The sequence below is a fragment of the Ananas comosus genome, linkage group 2 (assembly GCF_001540865.1).
Source record: "Ananas comosus cultivar F153 linkage group 2, ASM154086v1, whole genome shotgun sequence".
In the NCBI taxonomy this organism is placed as follows: domain Eukaryota; kingdom Viridiplantae; phylum Streptophyta; class Magnoliopsida; order Poales; family Bromeliaceae; genus Ananas; species Ananas comosus.
In genome coordinates, this window is record NC_033622.1 from 12,721,235 (window position 1) to 12,733,762 (window position 12,528).

At 36.1% G+C, this 12,528-nt stretch overlaps 1 protein-coding gene across 9 annotated transcripts; it reads left to right on the forward strand.

The window, feature by feature from the left end:
* LOC109723737 (GPI ethanolamine phosphate transferase 2) lies at nt 58–12,508 on the forward strand. 9 transcript variants are annotated; one of them, XM_020252235.1, is made up of 18 exons: nt 58–196; nt 320–407; nt 1,715–1,811; nt 2,848–2,892; nt 3,055–3,222; nt 3,304–3,388; nt 3,633–3,739; nt 4,561–4,641; nt 5,703–5,755; nt 5,837–5,939; nt 6,362–6,505; nt 7,546–7,642; nt 8,321–8,546; nt 8,631–8,724; nt 8,841–9,935; nt 10,453–10,545; nt 10,680–10,963; nt 11,759–12,508. In XM_020252235.1, exons 3-18 carry the CDS (start codon nt 1,734–1,736, stop codon nt 11,937–11,939), a joined length of 2,934 nt encoding a protein of 977 aa, XP_020107824.1. In that variant the 5' UTR covers nt 58–196; nt 320–407; nt 1,715–1,733; the 3' UTR covers nt 11,940–12,508. The 9 variants fall into 9 exon arrangements, with proteins under 9 accessions (XP_020107824.1, XP_020107811.1, XP_020107804.1 ...); XM_020252222.1 differs by lacking the exons at nt 58–196; nt 320–407 and adding an exon at nt 1,405–1,636 and having other exon boundaries at nt 11,759–11,945; nt 12,041–12,508; XM_020252215.1 differs by lacking the exons at nt 58–196; nt 320–407 and adding an exon at nt 1,405–1,636.

A 12,528-nucleotide genomic window follows, 5' to 3' on the forward strand; every position in this document is an offset into this window, starting at 1 on the left:
TTTAATGAACTTTTCTCTTTATTACTTGTCAGAGATTCTCAGGATCTTATTTCTTTTCACCAAGTGATGTTAAATTTCAAGATGCTGCTGGCAATCCTTGTAAAATGAGATCGTTTTCGCTACTCCCCATTTTTGTTGCTAATTGGTTGACTCGGGATAATCTTTTGTACCCTTCCCTGCGTACGCCTGGCGGCAGGTAATTAGAATATTATGCTATTAAATTAAATAACGACGTGTGGATAGATTTTTTTTTATTATTATTATAATTATTGTTCATGAGAAATTGACCAAATTATGTGTCTAACATCCATGCAAGCAGAGTACAATCGGGAATCCGCAGAATGAAGCAAAAATGAGTCCTCGCAAAGATCGGACTTCGGAGTCGTATGGTGGTGTAATTAGCCCAAGTAAGCTCGATTTTCACCACCCAAGTTACAAAAAAAAAAAATAATAATAATAATAAAAAACAGTTGTCTTTCGTTCGTTCGTGTAGCGTATGGTATAGCGTTGTACATATACTGCGACGAATACCCAAAGAATGCCGACTACTGTACATTACTGGTTCGGTGGTTCCATTGTTTATTTTCCGATCCCGCCGCATCTTCGTTTCTTCATTTTTCGATTCTTTACCTCTACGCCTGTTCCCTCGCGAGTCTCGACCGGACTTTTTTATAAAACAACCCTCTAAAGTTTTGAAATTTGTGAAATAACCCTCTCAAAATTTTATTTGGAAAACTAACCCTCCTTTCGCCACATCGGCGCCACGTCAGAATTTCTTTTAAAGGCGGTGAATCGTTCACCGCTTTCTCCCATTTCTTTTAAAGGCGGTGAATCGTTCACCGCTTTCTCCTATTTCTTTTAAAGACGGTGAATCATTCACCGCCTTTCACTTATTTATCCCATATATAATCCCAACAACCACATAAAAATTCTAACAAATCATATATAATCTTAACAATCTTTAAATCCTAATAATTTATCCATATAATTTCATATAATCTTAACAGCCTGAAAATCCTAATAATCTATCCATACAATCCTAATAATCAAATAAAAATTCTAATGATTCACATATAATCCTAACAACCTCACTTTTTTCTATTTCCTATATAATTCACGCACAATTTTAATGAATGCGGTGAACGATTTACCGTCTTTAAAAGAAATAGGAGAAAGCGGTGAACGATTCACCGTTTTTAAAAGAAATGGATAAAAGCGGGAAATGATTCACCGCCTTTAAAAGAAATGGGTGAAAACGGCGAACGATTCACCGTCTTTGTAAGGAAACCCTGACGTGGCACCCACGTGGCGAAAGGAGGGTTAGTTTTACAAATAAAATTTTTACAGGGTCACTTTGCCAATTTTAATTTTTTGGAGGGTCATTTTATAAAAAAGCCCCTCTCGACCACTCCCATCCTCTTCATTCTACACCCCCACCCTTGTCCCTCCTCTTCTTTTCCCTCGTGGAAACCTAAGTAGGGTTCCCTTCTACGTACTTTTATCTACAAATGTCCTCTTCCCTGACCTGCACCAGGCTCACGATCTGGGCTTTTGCGGCCGTCCTGCTTCAGATCGCGGGCCTCTCTCTCTTCTTGATCGGATTCTTCCCCGTGAAACCCACTCTCCCCGGATTCAGGTTGTTCTTTCTTGATCCAAGATCTGGTCCTGTTTCTTTTTGTTAGAACCCTAATTTGGAATTGGTTCTCATTTTCAGCGGGCCAGAGAGTTACCGGATGCCGACGAGTGATCCCGTTTCCGATGCCGAAGAGGTGGAGGAGTTGCCCCCCGATCGGCTCAGATCGCTGTATAGGGTTTGCGCATTCTCGTCTACTTTGCCCTTTTTTTCGTTCGTTCTGTTTTCTCTATAATTTGTTGTTAGAGAATAGGGATAATGCTTAATTTGGATGACTCAAACTGCATTATATCAATTGCAACGGGTTTATGTAATTGATGCCTCTGCTAAGATAAATTGTGAACAAAGGCTCAGGTTCTTGAGGGAAATTGAGGGTAAAATGCCCACAATTTTGATCAAAACAGGGAGGAAGAAACTGTTTAAAATGTTATTAAATGGATGTGTAGAGGCAATCCATTACACAGCCCCACTTGATCCGAAGCCAAGATATTGAGTCAGGTAACAGGTTCTTGAATTTATGCTGTGTTGTGTCTGATATGCATGATTAGGATTCTATCAGTTGAGCCAGAATTAGATTGTTTGGAGGGTTACTAGTTTCCGAGATTAAAACTTCAAGATTCACTGGGTCCACTACCTTCCTGAGCATCAATAACTACCAAAAGCAATGATCTGTAATTTGGAAGAAAGGCCATTCTTTTTATGCATGAGAAAAAGGTTTTGAGAACATAGCATCTTTTAATATACACATTTAGATGTCATAGATCACGTCATCACATACACATATGTTTACAAAATCTGACCTAACAGCATCATTTGGAGAGCTAAGCAGTCTTTGGATGGAACTCTTAATAATGATCTTTATCCAGATTTCACCTTAGAGTGCTCTTTTAGTAAGATTGTTTGGAATATGAATTACTCTTGCTGAAGTATATCTTGAAGTTCTTTCCTTGTATTGTTTAATTCTCCCTTTCCATTTTTTCTGTGTTTGGGATTAGTTTTTCGTGGCTTCATCAACTACTCTGAACGATAGGTTCATATGATTATGTGAAGTTTGATGAAGTCAAGACAAAGACAACCGCTTCCTACTAGGAAAAGCCTTAATATTCAAAATCTTTTAATAGTAAAGCTTGACTTGAATTTATTTGCTATTATATGGCATAGATTAAACTTATGATGGTAAAACTTAATTTAAATAATAATTTGTTTCATTACAGGAAGTCTCCAAGATACCTCCGGTCTATGATCGACTAATTTTGATGGTACATGCCTATCATTGTTTTTTTTTTAGTTATTTTTTATTATTTTATTATTTTTTATTTTTGTTAGTACAAAGGTGTAGAATCGAAATTTAATGAATCTATGTGCCATTTGATGATCATTTTTTCCCTCTGTTTTGGAATCTTTTTTGTATGTCAGTTTAGGTTATTGACGGACTACCTGCCGAGTTTGTGCTGGGAAGAGGTAACAAGCCTCCAACTAAGAATATGATGGAGGCTATGCCGTATACCCACTCTTTATTGTCGAGCGGCAAGGCAGCAGCTTATCATGCAAAAGCTGCACCTCCCACTGTTACCATGCCTAGGCTAAAAGTAAGATAATCTTATTGAAGAACAGATAACTAAGCTTTGCATAGTTTGATATATTATGCTAATTTCACATAGAGTTTTCAGGCTATGGTTTCTGGTGCAATTGGAGGTTTTCTGGACGTAGCATTTAATTTTAATACTCAGGCCATGTTAGAGGACAATCTTCTTGGTTAGTTCTGATACCTAATTTGTCATTTCTTGAAAAAGAATTTATTTATTGTGGCATTGTGGCAAGCTGGTCTGCCGCGGCAGTAGGCACAGCATGTGGTGGCCTTGGCCTTCCTGATTGGTTCAGCAATTTAGAAATCTTGTGTAGAAATGATAGTTACTTTTGAGTCAGACTAGTCAGTGCATGATATTGGAATGATAGTTGCTTCCATGTCAGTGATATTCTCAATCCATCTTGTTTGCAGAACAGTTTTATCGTATTGGTTGGAAATTAGTGATCCATGGGGATGAGACATGGATTAAATTGTTTCCAAGATTATTTCACAGACAAGATGGAGTTAGCAGTTTTTATGTAAGTTTTCTCTTTCTTTACTCACATGCTTGTGTTCTAATTTTGCTGTTTTTATAGTTTACTGCTTAGTTCTAGATGAAATCACAAGCTGTTGCCTCGATAACTTGCGATCCAGCATAATAGCTTCTTTTTCTATTTGGTCATAATTCTACATCAAGAGTTTAAAACTTTAACACAACCACGTTTTAAAATTTCATGCGATTACAGGTCAAATTACTAAGGACAATTATTCGCAGTATTAAACATGAATACTCAGCGAGGAATATATTATTTTGACCAGCATAATAATAACTATTTTAGGATTCACTAGTAATCAAACGACCATGATAAGATAGATGTGTGAGTGAGGCATTTATAATTCTTTTTGATCATTAACCATCTGCATTTGCCAAAATATGGTATATCTATTTCAACTATAATGCACAAACCCAAAACTCTATAGAGGTTGGGATTCTATCTCTGAATACAATATTGACGTACTGCTCTATGGTATGCAGATAGGGCAAATGAATCAGTACTTGTGTAGATGTAGTATCCTGGTAATTTATGCAATTAGAGATAGTTTTTAACTTTCAGACTTATAAATTGCTTATTACCGCTTAACATTACGTGAATGATGCTTGCGGTTTTTTCTTTTTACTGTGATAACGGTAGATTACGTGGGGGGATGCTTGGATGTTTGATGATCAGTGTATGTAACTAACTTTCTACACAAGTCAAACTACTCGTTATCAAGTTAATTCTCCTGTTTTCTAGATTTTTAGATCTCCTTTGAGTAATTGTCTTGGAGTCTTTTTTTTCTTGATTCTTTTCCTAACTAGGTCAAGGACACAGTGGAGGTTGATTTCAATGTTTCTCGTCATCTAGAGGCTGAGTTTGCTTCTACCGACTGGAACTTCCTGGTAATTTATGATTCTTTTGAATGTTCCTCGTTTTACGCAGTCATCTACCATGTGAAGATTTTATTATATACTCTTTTTTACTGTTATAGCTAGTTAAACTAGTCTTATGTAGTTTTGTCCATAAAGCCCCGACATTGTTTTAGTAAAAATGGAAAAATGGATGCATAGAACTTCCCAACAAAAATACTTTTAAATATGAGTATATTCCTTGCATGTGCTCTCTTTTGTTTGTCATTTTGTTCTATCCATGACCTTCATTATGGAGACGTTTCTTCCGTGAGCTTTCATGTCCTGTCACCCTGCTGGCATTCTTCTTTATGTTTTTCTTGTTGATCATGGATCTTTTGCTTATGGTAGCTTGGTAGGAATGTAAATTGTAATTCTTGTTGAAAATGATTGTACTAGGCACTGCTGATGGCTCTATCGGGAAACATGTGATCTAACCAGCCAGAGAAGAAACTAATAAATGCATTTTAATGACTCATTAATGCAACAACTTGAGGAGGTTGTTAATTGAATCAAGATCACTGCAAAGTGTTGTAATGACAGGATGGAACTAGTTACCTAGTGACAGTAGGCTGATTTATGTTTATTTTCCAAATTTCAATTTTTTTTAATGCTTAGTACTCCCTCATGGGGCTTGGCAATTGGTTATTTACCGTTAGTGGGTGGACCTGTGGCATTAGAGGTGTGGGGATTTGCCGACTTTTGGCTGCACAGTAGATGTTGCACTGTGCCAAATTAAAATTTTAGTTTGTGTGCATATCCTAGATTCAGCAAGTTAAAAAATATTAATAAATCCAGAATCGTCTTCAAAATCTCAGTGACAAGACAAAAATGCTAAAAGTGATAGAAGTTATCTTTTATAAGTTGCTTTAGTTCTGCCTGTCATAGTAATTCTGTTTAGTCTGCAGTAGTGTGAGGTTTACCTCTGATCAGGCTTCTGACTCCAGAATATATAAGATGTATTTAACTATTTATTGATAAAAGCCACTATTAGTTCTAGTGGTTTTATTAAACTATTTTTCCAAGTGTGAATTATCATTTATTTTTTCCTGCAGATTCTTCATTATCTTGGCTTAGATCATGTTGGACATATTGGTGGGCGTCAAAGGTGTTTTAATTTCTTGAACTGAACTCGTAATAGTACTTTGGCTGTCCACTGCTGTATTTGAGTTCAAGCTTAAAACTACAGTATTTTGATGGCTCCAAAGCTGAAGGAGATGGACGATGTTATCAAGAGGATTCATATGAACAGCATTTTGGATCAGGAGAATTCTGATAGTCACACACTTTTGGTTTGTACTTGTTATACTAATTATTCATGTTTATTCTCAAGTTTCAACTGATTAGATGTATTAGTGAGTATTATAAAACAAGTGCATTTAACCAAAATTTTCAATTCTTAATGGGTGCTTTTTTTGTGTTTAGTTTCATAATTTTCCCTCTTTATTGTTTTCTTAGTAAGTTTTTCTAGTTATCCCTTTGATCTATTTTTTTGTGTTAGAAAATTGGTATTAATAAATTTGTATTTAATACCACTGAATAGTGAAATAGCTGAACCTGTCAAGAACCAAAATGTTTCATTTTGGTCAAGCATTGCAACTGAAACAAAAAACATTTTTTTAATAACTGTGATTACTGAACTTTGGTGCTTATCCACTGTCCCCTCCTTTGTTTTGATATGACTATTGACACGTCGCTCTGCATTCTTCTTCAGGTTGTAGTTAGTGATCATGGCATGACAGATGGTGGTAATCATGGTGGATCCTCCTATGAGGAAACCGATTCCCTAGCTCTCTTTATAGGCCATGGTGTTGAGGAATCAAATTATTCTCCCTACGACCATAATGAAGCCTTTCAAGTAATTCCAAAGCTTCTAGTTCACCAATAATGTAGCTATCACATGACATATTTTACTTTTTATTTGCCTTTTATTTATCACATGATAATTCAACTTGCAACCAATGCTTAAAATGTTGAGCCTATATTGTTGCCTTGTTGGTTTGTACGACTTAATTTTGGCTACTTTATACCGGGTGTAGCAAATTAACAACTTACAGATATTTTATAAAACTAATTATTTTAAAATAGCTGGATATTTCTAAAATTGAGTAATAATTTTATCCCAGTGGACGCTCATCTGTTTACCTTGTCAGATTATTAATCAGTGGTAGTAATGTGTTGGTCAATCAGATGTTTTTCTTGTCATAGTGAACAGTGATAGTCAAATATATGGCCTTAAAAACTTAAAATTTGTTATCTAAGTTCGTAAGTCATAGTCAGTACTGAGTGTCATAAGTGACTCTTTAATCGGATTAGGTAACCGTGTATAATGCAATAATGAGTGGTTGCTGTCTGAGGACATATAATCACGCATGTGGCCACATTGGAATCCAATGTAATATGGAATAGTACCGCGAAGCATATGTGTATGGCTGTCATAGAATCATTTGAAGTACCATGAGTTTACTTGAGGTAGTAGAAGAAGAAAAAAAAAATCCTCTCCGAATTTAAGAAGGTACATGAAGAGAGAAATAGTTAAATAGCAGTTAATGAGACGGTTAAATAGTTTGATAAAATTTGGCCTATTCGTTATTATAAGCATAATGTATCAGATTTGAGTTGATAGGTTTGGACAGAAGTGGCAGACTATTTAGTATTTTGTCGCAGTGGTGACATGGAATTTGAAGACACTTTCTTGCATATAACTCTATTTCAATTCAGGTGCATTATTAATAATTCAAGTTTTGGGCTTCTTTTTTTATCACATTATCAAGTTGAGCTCTTTAATCTTAAGGAAAGTTTGCTTCCAGCCAAAAAATGAATTTATTTTTTTATGAAGCTATGAATTTTCATTGAATTATTCTTTTTTGCCCTCTAACCTATTGACTTGTTTCCCAGGTAGACATTGCTCCAACTTTAGCTCTTCTCTTTGGCGTACCAATTCCCAAGAACAATATAGGAGTCTTGCTCACAAAGCTCTTTGATTCCTTGACAGGTCATTTTCACTTTCTTCTAAGTTCATCTGTATTTTAGTATCTAAGGAGAGAAGAATGCAGCTAGCTGGTCGATCCTTTAGAGAAGAATGCAGCTAGCTAGTCGATCTGTTAATTTATGGTCCACATTAATTACATATACTAGAAAAGACTGAAATCAGCTCTAACTTCAGCAGATGTTGTTGAGCAGCTAACTTTCATCCTAGCAACAGTGAAGAACCAAAGAATTGTTTTGTTGTTTTTAATTATTAGCTATGTAGTTCTCTAATGGGGTAGCTAATATTGATAAGCATGATGGCCATAACTTCTCAAATTTTGCCTAGAAACTGTGCGAGTGACGAACCAGGCAAACATGGAATTTGATGATGATGTTCATCGCTTGCGTAGTGTCCATTGTCTCTTTGGATGAACCGGTGGATCAAACTGGTATATAAGGTTACCAAAGCTAGTAGTTGATTCAGACATCTGAGCTGACAGCCTGGCTGTTCGACAGTCCAACTGCGGAACCGGGCGGTCCGCCACTGTAAAGGGCAACATGTTTGCACTTGATGTTGATTTGTAACTCTTATAGTAAATCCATGGTTGAGGCTAGAAAATTTTTTAGTGTTATGATCATGAATCCTAGCTGTTGCTCTCACATTTTTCTCCTTCTCTTGGTTCATGTTGTTCATGGATTACAGATGATCAAAGGCTCCGATCCTTAGAGCTTAATTCCTGGCAACTACTGAGATTACTGAAAGCACATTTACCTGGTTTACATTGTGGAGAATCCAGTTGTTACAGTTGTGAAAAAGGTTTGGAAACCAATGTACCTACTAGCGAAGCTAAACAAAGGCTGTGCTATTTATTTTCTAAAGCTATATCTGCTCATAACTCTTGGCAATTTCGTCAGCATTCCGACTTCATGTAAGATTTCATATGGTTTCAACAAGCAGAGAGTTATAAATAACTACCTCTATCATTTGATATTGCTTTCTATTCCTTCTACAGATCTGCCGACATAAACTACTTCCAGGTTGCTGCTGAATCTTATAATGATTTTCTAAGAAATGCGAGCGAGTGGTTGTCTCACAGAGCCACGGATGTAAATTCACTCTCCTTTACTTGTATATTTCTCTGTTGGTGAGGTGGCAGTTAGTAGTTTCTGACTTTTTAAACTAGGGATAGTGCGTTCTATCTTATGATTTTATACTTGTGCAGAAACCTGTAAATGTACTTATGTCTGCAATTATCATGATGCTCGTTTCGTCTGTTCTTCTCATGGGCATTGTATTCTGCTTGTTTAGAAGAGTGCATTTTGCTCAAGTTGGATGTTGTTCTCAGCTGGAGGATCCTTATAAGATTTTGCATTTGGATGAAGTTTTTGTCTTTATTGTAATCTTTCTCCATGTGCTCAGTCTTGGTGCAAGCTCCTTGGTAGAGGAAGAGCAATACACATGGCATTTTCTGACGTCTACCCTGTATCTGATTTTTCTTTCCAGAACAATCGAGTCTCTACTCAAAAGACCAAACTCAGTGACACTACAGAATAAAGATGATAAGACTGTTCTCCCTCATTCTTCACCAACAGATGCACGCAATAATTCTGGCCACAAGTTCACCAAATTCAGGCCATCCAAAATCAATAATCATGGCACTTGTCGGTTATTCTCTGTCGTTGTTGTTCTCATATGTGGAAGACTTTTAAGAGGTTGGCACCAAGGTGGTGTCAATTGGATTTATCTCCCTGATATTTCCAAGTTACTTGTCCATGCTGGAACTTCTACTATAAAAGTTTGTCAGATTTTATCGCTGTTTGCGATTATAATCCTTGGTTCACATGCAATTTTCAAATTGAAATCGACAACAAATTTTGTTTATGGAGTATGGTCGAGCCTACTTCTATCAGCATTTCTGGTCATGCTACATACCATGGAGAATCATATCTATGATTTGGAGCCAATGAATCTCAGCACTACATCAATTGCTCAAGTTTTTTATGTTGTTGCCAGTACTTCAGCAGTTCTAACGTTTTTGGCATCACCATGGATTTTTCCTGTTTATTCTATGGAAAAGCAAATGGTGTACCAAGTTCGCTCTAACTCTTGTTCTACCAAACAACGTGATTCCTTTTTGCTTAGTATTCGTGAAACTACTTATCTGATTGGAACAACATATACTGCTTTCTGGTGTCTTCTACAGCTGCTGATACAACAACCGATAAATGCCATTCCCATTTTATTGATTTACTTGCAGATCCTCTTCAGTATCATCTATTTTTCAGCTGACAGATCATTCCATAGGCAGTGGGTTGAGGTTAGAAATGTCAAACGTTCAAATTATTTCTGCTAATTGTTCCAATTTCCATATTAGAATGAATTCCTTAAAGAGTGTGAAGCACATATTATCTTGATTGGGATATCATGGTATGCCCGTGGAGAACTTTCTTTTATAGGCTTAGTATGTTTGGCCATTTTATACGCTTACTATGTTTTATTATTTCAGCCTGATTGATGGAGGTGGTTTCAAGATCTGTACAATGTTTTGCTACAAAAAGATTTGTGTTAACAATGTTTGAAAAATATGGATAAATTAACAATAAAAAGTAAGGTACATTCAATCTTGACATATTAAGGAGATGTTAGACTTGTTCAACTGAAGGTGTGTGTGGTTGTTGGTAACTAGATTACTGGAAGTGCTCTTCTCGATAAATTGTCTACATTATAAAGTCTATGTAATGCTATTCTAAACGAATATTTTGTTGCTCATAGATCATGAAGTATTGGTTCTTGTAACCATTATACGTTCTAACTACAGGCTCTGAAATTTATAGGTTGCTGCCATATACTTCTTAGGGCTGGCTGGTCATTTTGGTCTTGGGAACACTAATAGCCTTGCTACTATTGATGTTGCGGGAGCATTCATAGTAAACTCGTCTTCTCAAACTTGACTAACTGAAAGTTTTACTCATTTCACATCAAATATATATATATATATATATATATATATATATATATATATATATATTTGCTCTAACTATGTTGCATTGAAATGTAACAGGGTATCTCAAGTCACTCTGCAGTACTTTCTGGCATATTGATGTTTGTTATTACCTATGCGTCACCTTCATTATCCTATCTCAGCATGGTGATGTACATAGATATGAAGGATATTACTTTTATCTCATCTACACACGAGTATGAATGGAGCATTTTTCTAGAAAAGATGATTGCATTGCCTTGCTTGCTCCCGTTGCTATTCAACTCACTTGTGTTGACTTCATTCACCATAATATTGTTGCTCATGAGGAATCATTTGTTCGTTTGGAGTGTATTTTCACCCAAGTAAGTACCACGTAATGTTTGTAAAATATGTTTCTTGCGAAATTGACATGCATGGAGCTCAATCTAGTATGATCGGTTTCTGAACATCAACTTGAGTTATAATGAAACAGTGCTCAAACTGATCTATTATCTAGCTGATGATGAGCTGTTCGTGAACAGCTCATCAGCTAGATTTTATGTGATAAATGATCCGTATTGATTTTATGTGCTCAAAGTCATAAATCATTATGGTGGTTGCTCAGGAAATGCTGTCGTCTTAGATGTCATTACTAAGTTATAGTTCTACATACTATGATATTCCCCTGATTTGGAACGCCTTCATGTGAAGCGTTAACAAAAAAGAAATAGATATGTCAATCCAGATTGGAGAAAATATTTGTTCTTACCTCATGTATTTCGATCCATAATTGATCTATTTATCAAGCTGTCATACATTGGCTAGATATAGTGCTAGAACATAGCTACATCTATAAACATTCATGGATATAACGTAAATTGCTTATTAGATTCAACTTTTGTAATGATGGCTCAACCTGTTTCTGTTATGCTATCTTGAAAGTGATTTTCGAGATAATAATATAGCTGTCTGTTTGCACCACATGTCAGTTCACTTAATGTCTATCATTGCTGTGGCTGCTTGTGTCTGCTGTGCTTTCCTGGCAAGGCTGGTGACAAATATCATGCACATTGAGATATCTAGTCATTAAGTTGGAGAGAGCTTTGAATCTTTTTACTATGCTCCTGTTTTCTTTGACTTCTTTGTTACTCAATTCTTTCTAATGCAATTGGCAACAGGTATCTGTATGTTTGTGCTGCAACAGTGTGCGTGTACATTGGGGTGTTTATTGTAGCTGCAACGGGACTTTATACATACAGTGTTTTTTGCTTTAGAACAAGAAACCCTCAGGAGAAATGCCCGCAAGTGTTACGAGATAACGTGATATCTCATTCTCAGACGAATGTTATTTCTCAGTAACTAAAGGTGCTAAATTAGCTAGAGAGCACTTTTTTGTTGTTGTTGTTGTTGTTGTTGCTGCTGCTGCTGTTGTTGTTGCAGTGTTACCTATTTTTTTGTAGGCACACATCATTAGCGCATTCGAGAATTCAACATATCCTGTTCAAGAAATGTTGGCATTCCTCTGACAACTTTTCCTCAGGTAGTCAAATGATCATTTTGGGTTTTTGTGTGTAGTGGGTTGGCGGTAGAGGGGAATATTCAAGTAGTTGGAGAACTCTGTTAAATGAGATCCAAATTGTAAGGCCATGGGCTGTTTGCTAGAATTAGTATGATGAAGTTGTAATATGTAGAGGATGATCTAAGGTGCTCTGCTGCATTTGGTCTGCTGACGGCGTTATCTTGGTAGGGCATATCTTTTTTAAAAAGAAAAAAAAGGGCAAAGAAAATTCAGAAAACTTTTACTGGCTTAAGACGTTGTATTATCCGTTTGTGCATTGACATGAACCGCTAAACGTAATTAGGTGTTCGGGATGCTCAATTTAGATGCTTTCAGATTCAAATATAAAACTCTTTTACTGTGTGACAAATCGTATCCTCTCTTTTTTTT